The sequence below is a fragment of the Lemur catta genome, chromosome 3, assembly GCF_020740605.2.
Source record: "Lemur catta isolate mLemCat1 chromosome 3, mLemCat1.pri, whole genome shotgun sequence".
Lineage (NCBI taxonomy): Eukaryota > Metazoa > Chordata > Mammalia > Primates > Lemuridae > Lemur > Lemur catta.
The window spans coordinates 94,136,751-94,151,782 of NC_059130.1; the positions used below are offsets into that span (position 1 = coordinate 94,136,751).

The 15,032-nt window shown below is 45.6% G+C and overlaps 1 protein-coding gene across 3 annotated transcripts in view; it reads right to left on the reverse strand.

Moving 5' to 3' along the window:
• ST3GAL3 (ST3 beta-galactoside alpha-2,3-sialyltransferase 3) overlaps window positions 1-15,032 on the reverse strand; it is a 174,362-nt gene that overhangs the window by 28,106 nt on the left and 131,224 nt on the right. For all 3 annotated transcript variants that reach the window (XM_045545635.1, XM_045545636.1, XM_045545637.1), the window contains one exon: window positions 970-1,064. In XM_045545635.1, coding sequence (XP_045401591.1) covers window positions 970-1,064 — 95 coding nt within the window. The remainder of the gene's footprint in view (window positions 1-969; window positions 1,065-15,032) is intronic.

A 15,032-nucleotide genomic window follows, 5' to 3' on the forward strand; every position in this document is an offset into this window, starting at 1 on the left:
AGCTCAGTGCAACTCTAACTCCTGGGCTCAAGTGATCCTCCTGCCTCAGCCTCCCAAGTAGCTGAGACTATAGGCGTGCACTACCACGCCACCTATTTTTTTCTATTTCTAGTAGAGATAGGGTCTTGCTCTTGCTCAGGCTGGTCTCGAATCCTGACCTCAAGCGATCCTCCCACCTTGGCCTCTTAGAGTGCTAGGATTACAGGTGTGACCCATGGCGCCTGGCCTCTCTCCATTTAACTGATGAAGAAACTAAAGCACAGGTAGGTGAAATGAGGTCACAGCTAGTAAAGAGGCAGTATGGGAATCGGATCCCTCTATGTCTGACCCTAAAGCCCAAATTCTTTTCTGTCGTGCCCTGAAATAGTGCAGAAACTTGACAAAGAGGCACAACTGTTAAACTATTAGGGATGGGAAAGTCTTCGGTGAGAAGGGAGCTGTGTGGGTGGGTCCCTAAGGCATTGGAATGGGAGAGTTTCTGAGAGAGTGGGGGAAAAGTTAGCCTTGGCCACAATAAGAAAGGATTGAGGGGAGACCAGATTCAGGTGAGAAACCTCAGGAGGTGCTGTGGGAGAAGCTGGGGGCATTCCTGGGGGATGGCCTCATCGTGCCTAGTGCTCTAGTGTTAGTGACTCCGGCAGCCCTCTGTGATCGCACAGCTCTGGTACTACCCTCACCAGAGTCCTACTGTCCTACACCCTAAGTATCTGTGTCTCCACTAGACTGGAGCCAAATCTGTCTACTTCACTGCTGTATACCTACCCCTGGCCAAGTGGTGTGCTCTGAGTAAATATTCTATTAAAGAAGTAAGAAAAAAGGAAGGAAGGGAAAGAGGGAGAGAAGGAATTGTTGAGAGTGGAGGATGGGTGGATCCCCAGCATGGGGACTTCTGAGCACATAGCCCTGTCCTGAAGGACAGGGACAGTGTGGGGGATGTGATGTTAATGTCGGTCAGGGTTCCCAACATACCTTGACCTTTGATCCCAAATGGTGGCACAAATTCCCGGATCCTAGCCCACTTGCGAAAGGAGTCATCCAGGAACATGGGTGCTGGCTTGGAGAACCTGGAATACAAACGCTGTTGAGTATCACAGAACGCAACACGCTGGAGTCCTGGTTGGCTCTTCTGTGCATCAGTCCTGGCTATGGACCTGCTGGAACCGCTGACGTTCCAGCATATCCCCTGTACCCGACCCAGCCTGTTCACTGGGCGGCTGCTGAGGAGTTTCACAGATCTTGTTCAGTGGAGCCTGAGCCTGAGGGAGCAGGCCTGGTCAGTCTTTATGTGGCCAGCTGTAGGAGTGGAGAGAGGAGATTTGCTCAGCAAGGATCAACACTCAGAGCTGGAAGCTCTCTGGAAGTTTATTCAGGAATCCATCAAATAGTTACTGCTGCCCACACTGTTCCTGCAATCTGGGAACACGGAGATGAGACACTGTCCAGTTGAGTAGAAAAATATCCAAAAATACAGCCAGTGCAGGGAGATAATTTTGGAAAGAATTCTGGGAGGTGGACCACCCAGGGAGAGGAAGGAGAGTTCACAGTGAGAGGGCAAGACAGGTTACAAGCTACAGGAGACAGAAGTTTCGTAGAGAAGAGAAAGAAAAAGCAGAGTGCTAAGAGGCAGAGCTGAGAAGGGAGGTTTCAGAGCAGTGGGATGTGAGTGCCTTTGTTGGTGGAGACAAGGAGAGAGGGAAAGCTAAGTTCCTGTGGGGGTGGGAGAGGGATCCAATGTTGAAGGGGAAGGTTTAAGTTTAGCCTGGAGGAGAGATGGTAGGGAAAAGGGGCGAGAAGGGGGGTGAAGTGATGCTGAGTTGGGGAGAAGGAAAAAGGCGAGTCTCACTCTTTTGGGGCAGGGCAGGAGGAGCACTTGGGGAGGAAGGGATGCAAAGGGAAGTGAGGCACAGAGGGAAAATGACAGGGGGATTTAAGCTCTTCAGAGATGCTCGAAGAACACAACTTCACATGGAACCTGGCATGCTGGCTTGGGGACCATTTTCAGGGCACCTGGCAGCTCAAAAGATGGCCAGTGCTTCCTGTGTGCAGAGAGTTCTGCAGGCGCCTGCTTAGGATCTCTCTGGCCAAGAATGCATGTATGGAGGCCTAGGCCTCAGTGACTCTGTCTCTGTATTTCTAACTCAACCCCAGTCAGCCCTCAGAACAACTGGAGGTGGCAGGAGAGGCCTTCCAAGCCCAGAAGCTGGAATTGTATCCATCTCTCATTCCCATCACCACCAACACCATTATTACCACCATTCCCAGGAGGAATAACATCAGTAATCACTCGGAGGCCTAACAGTATTAGAGATTTTGACATGAACTTGAAAGAAGCAGAAAACTTTCAATCCTGCTCCCTCCCCCATCATTCTTGCTAGGAAGAAGATGTCAACACTTGGGAGCACTGAAAGGCCATTCCTGCCTAGCGGCCTCCCTTTGGACTTCTGGGTCCCGGCAACTGAGGCAGCACACTTACTCTCTGTATAAAAGGGTAATGCATATTTTGTGTGCCTAGTACATAAAAATCTAAGTAAATTAATATATTTGATGTTTTATTAGAGGCACTGAGGATCCTGGCCATGGTCTACATGATATATCAAAGGGGACAAGGTCCCTGGCTAAACCTGCATCAAGAACCTCTCCTTCTGTGTCACCACTGAGCTTATAAAATTTTTGTGAAGTTTCTCAGAGTCAAGCTCAGACAGGATTTTATCTGTTTCCCAATTGTACTGGATGTCATATGCTAATAAAATCTCCTAAGATCTACCCAAATAATCTCAACATATTTTTTCCTTTCCTTTCCCCCTTTTTTTCAGATGGTTAGACAGTTCATTATAGTAAGTTTTACTTTTAAAAACACCTTGTTTTTTTTTTTTGTGTAGCCTATAATATGTGTTAATTTTAGAAAAAATACAGATAAGCACACACAAAATAAAAATATCCATAATCACGCTTGAGCCCAGGAGTTCAAGGTTATAGTGATCCAGGACTGCACCACTGTACTCCAGCCTAGGTGGCAGGGTGTGACCATGTCTCAAAAAAAAAAAAAAAAAAAAAAATTCATAATCCAACAATACAGAAACAACCTTAAGGTACATATCCAACTGATTTTCCTTTTCCCTTATTATTTTGTAGACTGCTGTGTGTAGACTCCTTTTCTCCTAATATACAGACACTGGGTCAAACAACATGACTATGCAACATGAATTATTCAAAAAAGTGAAATGTCTTTTTACAATAAAAATATGACCAAAAAAGCAGGAGTTGCTATATTATTAATGGCCAAAAAAAGTTCTTGGGACACATCATGGCAAAAAGTATTCAATGGGCCTGATAAGAGTTTCTTAAAAATCTTTGCCTCTAGTGTGTAACCTATTCATTTCTTGCTTTTATGATCTGTTTTCAAACACTTCTCACTTCATCTTTTTATTTTATGAGGCCTTCATGTTTTGGATGCTCTTTCTGTAGCTTCTCTTTCTATCCCCTAAAAGATCAAGCCAGCTTTTCTCTAACATTTCTTTCTGCTAGTTGAGTGTACCTCTTTCCAAAGAGCCCTTTCTATATATATATACATAAAGTATACATATTTTTTATTTTATTTTATTTTATTTTATTTTATTTTATTTTATTTTTTTGAGACAGAGTCTCACTTTGTTGCCCGGGCTAGAGTGAGTGCCGTGGCATCAGCCTAGCTCACAGCAACCTCAAACTCCTGGGCTTAAGCGATCCTACTGCCTCAGCCTCCCGAGTAGCTGGGACTACAGGCATGCACCACCATGCCTGGCTAATTTTTTCTATATATATTTTTAGTTGTCCGGATAATTTTTATTTCTATTTTTAGTAGAGACGGGGTCTCGCTCAGGCTGGTCTCGAACTCCTGACCTCGAGCGATCCACCTGCCTCGGCCTCCCAGAGGGCTAGAATTACAGGCGTGAGCCACCGTGCCCGGCCAAGTATACATATTTTTATACTTTTTATTATAGGAAATTTCACCTATATAAAAGTAGAAAAAGTATAGTGAACCCCTCTCCTCAAAGATTATCACCTGAGATTCAGCAATTTTCAATTATGGTCAATTTTGCTTCCTTTATGCCCCATCCACTTTCTGTATTTAATATTTTTAAAAATCCCAGAAATTATGCCATTTCATCCATACTTCAGCATTAATTTTTAAAAGATAAGGACACTTTAAAAACATAACCACACCCAAACAAGTCTTCTTAAAAACATTATCATGCCTAAACAAATAAACTATAATTTCTCAATAGCAACAAACATCCAATCAGCTTTCAGATCTCTCCTACTGTTAATGTCTGTTATTCTTGTTGTTATTTATTCTAATAGTTGGTTTGTTTAGGTGAGAATGGAAGCATGGTCCACACAGTGTATTTGGCTGACTGCTATGTCTCTTTTAAATCCATAGGTTTCCTCCTTTCTCCTCTTATAATTTGTTGCTAAAGAAAATGGGCTATTTGTCCTGTAGAGTGCCCCACATTCCATCTTTTCCTGATTGCATTCAGATATTGTTCAGTATGTTTCTCTGTCTCCTGCACTCTGTAAACTGGTGGTCAGATCTGGTTTACTCTTTGGGCAAGAAGACTTAGTAACAGTCTTCCAGGGTGCCCTTGGAGGTAAATACGCATGGGAACTTCCCTGTGATGTTAAGATTGAACATTGGGTTCAAGCACTCTGGGCTGGAACTTAACAAAGTTCCCAGCAGCTTTGCACAGAATGCTTGCAGCAGCCGTTAAGGATCACTGCCTAGACCCATTCTTCTTTAGGAGATGCTAGAATACTTCTATAAACTTTCTGTCATCAACTCTTTGATTATCCTCAGGCACTGGTCATATAGAAAAGATGAGATAAATGCTTGATTTTCTCCCTGTATTTACCAGTAATTTTCAGAATAATGAGCTGATTCCTTACCACCCTACAAAGGTGATTAATGAAGCTTTTCTTCCTTTCTAATCATTAGGAATTCATACATTTTTAACATATTTGATGCATGTCAATCTATTGTAACCACTGTTCTTTCTGATGCACAAATTATCCCCTCTTTGGCCAGTGGAGCCTTTTCAACCTGGCTCCTGAATCCTTTGGACAAACCCTATTAGTCTTTGATAATGTTTTGGTTTTCTTGTATGAAAAGATGTTCCAAGGCTTATCTTGCACATTTCTTCCCCCATCCCCCATTTTTTTAAAGAGATGAGGTCTTACTCTGTCCCCTAGGATGGAGTGGAGTGGTGCAATCATAGCTCACTGTAGCCTGGAATTCCTGGGCTCAAGTGATTCTCCCGCCTCAGCCTCCCAAGTAGCTGGGACTACAGGTGTGAGCCACCGAACCTGGCTCTATCTTGTACATTTCTTGGTCCCACCTGGTTATTTCCCCAAGGCGCCCTTCTTCCTTTTAATTGGAAATGGTATTCAGAGACCACCATCTGGGTGGCTAGGAATGCTTATGTTGCTATGGGTTAGTCATCGTTTCCAGGCCTTTTCAGGTGGACAATACTAGGAAGTTGTTTTTTTTTTTTTTTTGAGACAAGAGTCTTGCTCTGTTGCTCCAGGTAGAGAGTGCAGTGGCATCATCATGGCTCACAGCAACCTTAAACCTTGGCCGCAAGCGATCCTCCTGCCTCAGCCTTCCAAGTAGCTGGGACTACAGGTGTGCACGACCACACCTGGCTAATTTTTCTATTTTTAGTAGAGATGGGGTCTTGCTTTTGCTCAGGCTGGTCTCAAACTCTTGAATTCAAGTGATCCTCCCACCTTGACCTCCCAGAGTGTTAGGATTACAGGTGTGAGCCACTGGGCTGGCAGGTAATAATTTTTTAAAGAAAAAAACATATCATGCATTTATATTGGTATTCCGATTCAAATTTAAGATTGCAAGATTTGAAATTATCTTCTTTTTCTTTTTTAAATAGCTTTATTGATACAGAATTCACATAGCAGAAAATCCATCTGTTTACTTACCTACTTTGATTTTATATTTGTATCTCTTTCTCTTAAGCTGACATCTTATTTCTAGTGACATTAACATAATTACTTATTAATATTTGCTTTATACTAATATATACATATAGAAAATATACATAATAGTTTCAGAATAACAATATCAGTATTATTACTAACACAGTCATTACTAAAAACAATTTAAGGTTTCTTTGCAGTTCTTTTTGCCTTAGTGTGTACCCAACTAGAAATACAGACAAATTATTTTGCTTTTGCCACTTGAAATAATTCTGCTCAGTTTAATTCATCAATGATACACAGGTTCATTTGTTTTATTTTGCTTTTGCTCTTTAGGGAGTGCTTTTACTTCATTTAAATTTAATTTTGTTTTATGATGATATAAAGCTTTGCATAGTTACACAATTAGATTCACAAAACAAAAATATATTCACAAAAGTCTAGCTTTCATTTCTGTATCTGCCTCTTATTACTTCTATTCCCACACAGCATTCATTTTTATTAGTTTTTATTTTATCCTTCTTTTATTTTTTTTGATATAAGCAAATACATATGTGTGTACATATATATTCCTATTCCTCTCTTTATTCACTAAAAATGTAATGGACATACATACTCTTTTGCCTATTGATTTTTTTTCACTAAACAATATATCCTGGTGATCATTCCATTATAGTTACATACTTGATAATACTCCATTATGATTAGGTACCATATTTTATTCAGTCAGTCTCATGGGTTGTTTACAGCCTTTTGTAAAGGAGGCTCCACCAATAGTGGTTACAGTGAATAACATCAGGCATGTGTCTTTTCTATTTGCCAATGTATCTTCGGAATAGATTTCTAGAAGTGGGTTTGCTGGACCAAAGGGAGAATGTGTATCTGCAGTTTTGTTCCATATTGCCAAATTCTCCTCCAAAGGGATTGTACGATTTTGCAACACCGACCAGCAATGTATGAAAGTGCTGTTTCCCAGACAGCCTCCCCAGGAGAGTACATTGTCAAACATTTCAATTTTGCCAGTCCATAGGAAAAAAATAGTATCTTATGTCATTTAAATTTGCATTTCTTTTATTATGAGAATTAAGCATTGTTTCATATATGGAAGGGCCATTTGCAGTTCTTTTTCTGTAAACCTTATTCATATCTCTTGTCCATTTTTCTATAGGATATTGGTCTTTATCTTCTCTTCTTTTGAAGTTCTTTATATATTAAATATATAAATCCTCTGAAATACAATTAGAAATACTTCCCCCAGTTTATTTATTTACTTGAGTTATGATGTTTTCTTCTCTTCCTTTTTTTCCTTTTTCCATTTTGTAATAGTTTTTATTAAATATAGTCAAATTTATCAATCTTTTCCCTTATTGCTTCTGGATTTTGAGTTTTAGGATAGTTTTCCTTATTCCCAGGTTATAGAGAAATTATCCATACTTTTTTCTATTACTTGTGTGTTTTCATTTTTTATATTTAGATCTCTAATCCATTTTGGTTAGTATAAAGATTGGGTCCAATTTTTTCTGTTTCCATATGATGAACAAAGTCTCTTTTATCTGTTTTAGGACTATTCTGTGGCTTTTCTTCAATTTTCTTAGGAGATTTGCATGTTTACTTTTTCCTAGTTTTCCCTCCTTGATCACTGCTTGTAGCTGCATGGATTCGAGGAAACTCTCTATTGTTCCCTCATTATAACTTGTGCTGAGCTCTACCCTCCTCCTCCTCCCCTTGGCCACATGCGTGCTTTCATGGTGTTGGGGATCAGGTTTCAGGATGAGAACAAGGCCCTGGTACACTCCACATTCTCCAGTTACCCTAGAACTCCCAGAAAGGGCCGTGGTGGATCCTGGAAGTTATAACCCTCACAGCCAGCTCCACAACTTCCCAAGTCACCACCTCATCTCAGTCACTCCCCCAGCACCACACCTTTACTGTCAACCTTCTCCAAGCTTTCAACACAACTGGCACATTCACTGAAGATTTCAGCATCTGTCTTATATTCCATGCAAACCCAATTCTTGCTCATTATTTCCAGAAACTTCCACGTCCTAAACTCTGGCCTCTCAGATGATTTACTTCATCTCTATTCTGTGTCAGCTGCTCAGTTCCACAGCCACTTTCTGGAACTTTTCATCACTTTTAAAACATTAATCTCCTATACTCTCTAAATACAACTTCTTAACGTTTGACTTTCTCTCCTTTGCTTTCTTCACTCCTAACCCCCTTGATTTCTAGTCACACTTCTAGTCTGCTCTCTCTAGGACTTGCTGGATCTCATCCAACTCTTCAATCTCTCTCTTGCCAGGACCCTGGCTCCCTTGTCTTTTTGTCCCACTCGTTAGGCAAAACCCAGCCAGAGATTAATCTAATCCTACACTTTTGTACCTTTTATGTTCGAGGTGCTGCAAAGGCGTGTGTGAACACACACACACACACACACACACACACACACACACACACAGAACACACATACATATGCACTAACATGGACTGATACCACCACAAATTCATGAAAAGCTGGGCCCTCAACTTTGCTCAGCAGCTATTCCAAACATTCTTTACTCTCCATAAACTCTATCTTTTCCCAGCTCTCCCTAAGCAGATACCGCTTCTCTCACTTCACAGAGAAAACCAAGATCATCAGATAGGAACTCGCTCAGCTTCTTGCTTCTTTCCCCATGAATCTCTCAGCCCCTTTACCTGTCCTTCAATTGGGCCTCCTTACTCCATCCCTATGGCACCAAAGCTGATCTTTCCATCATACCCTGGATCCCATTGCTGTTTCTTTCTCTCTAAGCACACAATCAGGCTCAGGTTTCTCCCATATGAAAAGAAAAACAAACAAACAAACTCAACAAAGCTTCCTGGCCCTGTACCCCAGTTAGTTACCAGCCTCTCTTTCTATCCTGTCATGGTAAAACTTCTAGAAAGTGCAGTGGATATTCTCTCTCCACTTTCCCATCTCCTATCACACTCCAGTCTAATGCAATCTGGATTTCACTCCCTGAGACTACAGTTATATGCTCCCAGTCACATACTGTCTGTAGCTCCCTGAATACATTGTTCTTCACCCATTGACACATGTAGTCTTTCTGCCTGAAATGGGCACCCCTGCCCTATTTCCCAATCCCTTCCCTCCCTATTTGCCTGGAAAAATTCATTTTTATTCATTTCAGTTTAAATCTATTTCCTCTGGAAAGTCTCCCTGACTGCCCCAGGCAGACCTGCATTCTTCCTCCGGTGTTCCCCCTGCACTGTGTTCCGCCCCTGTGCAGCGGCTCGGCTTGGTGCCTGCAGAGGCCTTGGAAGCTGAGCTGGGGGCCATAAACAGGAAATGTGGGGGTGGGGTGATGGTAGAGGTGGTGTGTGTGTGTTTGTGTTAATTCTGCAGGTGGCCTGGGCAGAGCTTCATACCACACCTGGAACAGAATCCAGGGGCTTCTGTCCAGACCAGTGGGCCAGTATGTGGGCCCGGCCAGGGTGGAGGACTAGTCAGACTAGGGGGGGTATGGGATGCCTGACCTGCTTGCCCTGGCCTAGGGGGTAGAAGGGCAGGGTGGGGCAGGCTCCGGCAGACAGGCCCCAGCCTGCCAGCCCTGCCAGAGCCCCAGCAAGAGAGGTGGCCTCAGGATCAGGTTTCAACAGGGTGTGTATGAGTGCGTGAGAAGGAACAGGATAAGGAGGAGACGAAAGTTTCACTGGGACCTGCCCATCTTTTTTCCCCAAAAAAGCCTAGTAGTTTGGGGACGTGGGGCCCTAGGAGAGCATGTGATGAGGGGAGATCTGACACCTGTGCCTCTGACAGCAAAGCTGGAACCCCAAGAGCCTTGAGGCTACCTTGCTCAAGGACCTACAGATTAAGCGAGGGCCATGACTAGGCAGAGGAGTCAGTCTGACCAGCCAGTGAAGGCAACCTTGGGCCCTCCTCAGGGATCCTCCAGCTCATTTAATGTTCAAGAATGTGGCCAAGGTGCAGTGTAGAAGGTGAATGTCCCCAACCCTGGCTCATTGACCTAAACCATTTTCTACAGCCCAGAACATCAAGCCTGTACCCAGAGACTGGCAGGAAAGTCGACCAGGTCTTATTAAGGAGAGGGGAGTAGCTGTGTGTGGGCCCCAGCAGATCCAGGGTAGGGGCTTCCCCCAGTTCCCACCAACCCAACCGAAAAAGGTGCCTCCAGATGACGGTTGCTGGATTAGGGCACCAGGCAGCTCTACATCTGTGCCTGTTTGGTTGGGTGGCCAGCCTTCTAGCCACTTCTCTCGGCAACTGTAGAGAGTGCAAGCAGCTCGGAGACACAGAGAACGCAGACACGGCCGGGAGTTCTTAGACCAAGGACCACAGCACATCAGTGTGGTAGATTCAGCCATAGGCCTTGGCCCCTCTAAACTGAGAATGTCATCCAATGGGGTAAAAGCCAAACCCCACAGATCCACCTTCCTAGAACCTGCTCTGGGAGGTGGTAGGATGGACATTACAGAGGGAGATAGGATTTCTGGAATCTATTTGCTCTTGCTTGGGATCTAGCTGCTGTGGCCCCACCATGAAGAGTCTTCCACGGTAGGATCTTGGTATATGCCCAAGCAAGGCAAACACTTTCTAAATGCCTTGTCAAGCTTACGTCTTGCTGTATTTCTCTTGCTGATCACCTAATGGATCCCATGGGAGTCGAAGGAGAAAGGATGGTAAGTCATCAGTCCTGAGAGGGGCAGCCCAGAGGTAAAGAGACAAACAGCAGGTGCCGACCAACAAGTACTATTCCAAGCAGGTGCAGGAAGCTCCTGCCTCCATATCCTACGTGGGCCTAGATGGAGCTGGAAAACGCAGCTCTGCCCAACAACTGCTTGCCTACTCTGTGCCAGGCCCTGTGCCAAGTACTAGCTGGGAACCTAAACGTAAATTAGCCCCACACTTTCCTCAAGAAGCTAATGGTAGAGACAGGTAAATAAAAAAAAAAATCATAAGAAAACATGTCTCCACATCCTATATTTTGGAAAAGCAAGGGGTACAAATGTCATAGACCAACTTGGGGGTACAGGAAAGACTTCTTGAACGAGATGATGACAAAACTGAGCTAAGCCTTGAAAGACAGATAAATGTGAGCCTGGTGGAGAATGCTGGGAAGGGCAGTGCAGCCAGAGGCATGGAGAGAGGGGAGACGTAAGCTGTAAGCACCGTCCCTTCCAGATAAGGAGAGATACTGCTGAGAAAGGGAAGTGGTGCTCACCGTGGGCAGGGGAGCTTCAGCCGGGCACCCTCCCCCAGTGACTCTGCCCTCGAGTCCCACCCAGGCAGGGGGAGCAGTGTGTGCGGCAGGAGTGGGCAAGCGCACCCTGATGGGGTAAGTGGAGCAGCTGGGGTGCAATGCTGCACAGCAGGGAAAGGCCGAGAAGGGCGTGCATCAGCACTGCAGGGCTGGCCTGGCGCCTGAGGCCGTGTCAGGGCCAATTTCAAGCTGGATCATCACTGGGAACTTTGGGCACCAGTTCATGCTCTTTCTTGTTGGGAGCCTGCAGTGGATACTGCATCTCTTTCCCTTTCTTCTGTAAGAGCATCCCGGTTTCCAAGCCACATGGTCCTGCTTGAGCTGACCTGCACCAGTGGTGCAAACTGACTGATAGGAGACTTCTCCCCTCAGTCCGTGGCTCAGGAATGGGCACCTGACCTAAGTGGGATACATCAAGGCTTTTTCTGAGATTTCCTATTTGGACACTGGGAACTATGGGAGTCTCTCTTTTTCTCTAAGACAGTAAGCTATAAAAACCATGTAAGTCTAGAAGAAGGTGAGGCACACCTTATAGAATAGCTGCCTGTTTCTAGAAATAAAGTTTTTTTGGAACACAACCATACCCATTCATTGACATGATACATGGCTGCTTTTGTCCTACCAAAGCTGAGTTGAGTAGTTGTGACAGAGGCTGTATGGGCCACAAAGCCAAAAATACCTATCCAGCCCTTTAAGACAAACATTTGCCAACCCTGGGCCTAGAAGTGCTGGAAACATCTGTGGCTACATGGAGAAAACTGTCCCAAAACAGCCATACCCAGAGGCTAGTAGAGCCAAGATTCAAGGAGAAAGACACTATTTGAGTCCTAGATTCAGGTGGGCCTGAAAATATTTCAGGCCCTGACCTTACAGTTATGTAAACTAATAAATTTCCTTTTTGCTTGATACTGGTTTCTACCAACTGCAACTGCTACCCAGAGGATCAAATTTAAACTCTTTAGTCTGGTTTACAAGGCACCTGTCTGCCTCTCCAGCCTTAGAAACCCCTTCCTTCTCCTACCTTTCTCTAAGTTCTAGCCCAATCCAATTACTTATCATTTCTAGAATCTGTCAGGCTCTTTAACACCTCCGTACCCGCCACTGTTCCCTTTGCTTAGTATTCTCCTCCCCTTCTCATTCACATGCTCAACTTCTGCTCATTCTTCAAGACTCGACTCCAGCGTCTCTACACCTCTGAAGTCTTCCCTGAGTCACAGAGGGCTGAGCAAGCCCTCCTCTGGGTCACCACTGTTGTTTGTGCATACCGACCTCTTAGCACTTACCATGTGCTAATGTCATTGCCTTGCTCCCCACCAGACTGTATGGCACCCCTAACACACAGCCAAGCACACAGCAGGTGCTCAATAAATGCCTGCGGGCTGCAAGAGGGAGGAGCAGCTTGGGGTGACAGCTTCCACTGTGTGGATCTTCTAGGGCCAATCCAGGCCAAATGCCTGCTCACCTGTGGAGGGCCGGGGGCTGCTTTTGTGTGGCTGCTCACGGACACTCTGACCTCCCCGCTCCAAAGTGCCAGACTTTGGGTGACGTCTCCACCATTCACAGCCAGTGCCCCCCAGCCCCCTTCTGAACCACTGCCAGCTCCTGCCCCTCCGCCTGCTTAGGGACTGTGGCCACTTCTGTGTCCAGACAGACTGGAGCCACATGCCTGACACGTATGACAGGCAGGGAGGCCTGTGCTGAAGGAGGAGAGGAGAGGCTGAGCCAGAGGCCCTCAAGGGGACAGTGCCTGGGTCCCTGCTGACAGGCTCCTACTGCCTCTGCTGACAGCCTGTGCCTCGAGAGGAGGAAGGATGGAGGGGAGTGTGGGGAGGTGGGGGAGAGAAAGTTAGAGGCAGGCGCTCCTCCCCCGGAGAGAGCCTGGACAATGGCCAGACTGTCTGCAGAAGCCACATAACCCAGAGCCCTAAGGCACGGTCCCATCGGTCCCCAGCGACCACCATCCCTCTTTCCGATGTGTGCTAAGCCCTAGCTTATCTCAGGCATTGTGCTAGTCCTTGGGAATATGACAATAAAGAACTCAGAGTCCCTGCCTTTGTGGATAATGGGTGATTCAGGCAAGCAGAGAAGCAGCTGTGAAATATATGCCGATGCCACAATAGCAACAGTAATAGCAGCAGAGAATGGTTACTGAGCTCTTACTGCATTCCCGGCACTGTTCTAAGTGCTCCCTGTGCATTATCTTATTTAATCCTCATAATGACCTCATGGATCAGCTCTATTTATATCCACATTCCTATTTACTGCATTGCTTTTGGGAATTCATGAAAGTCACTGGCCCCTTAGGGATACACACAACTGGGGATGGGGAGAGGACAGAACCAGGCTGCAGGGTCGAGGAGGGAGAGGAGTGAGAAAGTGTTCAAGAGAGATCAGACAATTTCTAAAGAAGCCTGGTGGTGAAGGAGAGGATGGAAATGGGATGAAGCTGGAGAGTGAAGTGGGGTGGGAAAGAACTGGGCATGTTTGTATTTGGACAGGAAGGAGACGGAAGCCCCAGAGGAGGGGAGGGGACGGATCCAGAGTACAAGGGAGGAACACAGAAGGCGGAATACCTTTGCCCTGGAAAAGGGGGGGGGGATATGAACATGGCTACTCTGACAGGTGAGTTTAGAGGTAGGGAAAACCTGAGAGAATGTTCACCAGATAGACTTTTTTTCTCTGAAAAATCTCTGGGGATGGGATTTTGGGGTTGTGGGTGTGAGGGTGTGGACCACAGTGACTTACAAATGATAAAAGTCTGGAAGAGTCACTATGGTCAGTCAACCAGGAACAAGGATTGCTGAGCCGTTTGCAGAGGGTGGAGACCCTGAAGCTGCAGTGGTGCCATGGCTGTGTTTGTGTGTCACCAAGGCAATGGTGTCTAGCAGCCCAGAAGCAGAAGCAGAGAATGTGGCTGGATGGATCCAACACTGCTGTAGCAGGTCCGATGGGAGGACAGGAGAGGGATGGAACTCAAAGAGGTGGTGCGAATACCAGTGATACCCAGCCCATGGGGCGGGATGGGGCTCTGGCTTTGAGGGTGAGGAAGGCAAGGGCCAAGCTCATGCAGCTGATCAAGCCCAAACCTAGGAGTCCTTCTTTTTCCTCTTTTAGTCCCATTTGCCCAGATCCTCACATTCTACAAAGAGAAACACCTGTTTTACAAACAAACGTCTCTCTTGCCAATTGGGTGGTGTTCCCTAGAGTCATTCTTGACTTGTCTCTTTTCCTCGGCTGCCCCTCATCCAATGCATCAGCAAGTTCTGCTAACATAATCTCTGAACATATTCTAAGTCCACCCACTTACCTGTCTCCACCACTACCATCCAGGTCCAAATCACTTCTGGACCACGATGATGGTCAGTGAGCAGCTTCCACTCTTGCCCTTCTCTCAGGGAGGCCGGCGTGACACTCCTCAATCACCAACCATATCGTACCGAACCTCCCCACTGCCTCTGAATAAAGCCAAACCGTGGGTCATGGGGCCTCTCCTGCTCTCACCTCATCTCAGGTCCTCTGCCTTACTCACCCCGCTACAGTATGCGGCCTTCTGTCTAGTCCTTGAATGCAACAAGCCTTTTTCTGTGTCTGGACCTTTCCAGAACAGCTCTGGATCTTCCCAAGGCTGGCTCTTTGTTTCCATTTGGATCTCTGTCCAAATGTTACCTCCTCAGAGAGGCCTTCTCTGACTCCTCTGTCCAGAGTGGGTTCCTCCTCCAGTTACTCTCTATCACATCACCTCATTTTATTTTCTCCGTAAGCATTTATCACTATTTGTGCGTTTCTTCCCCTTCCCACGTG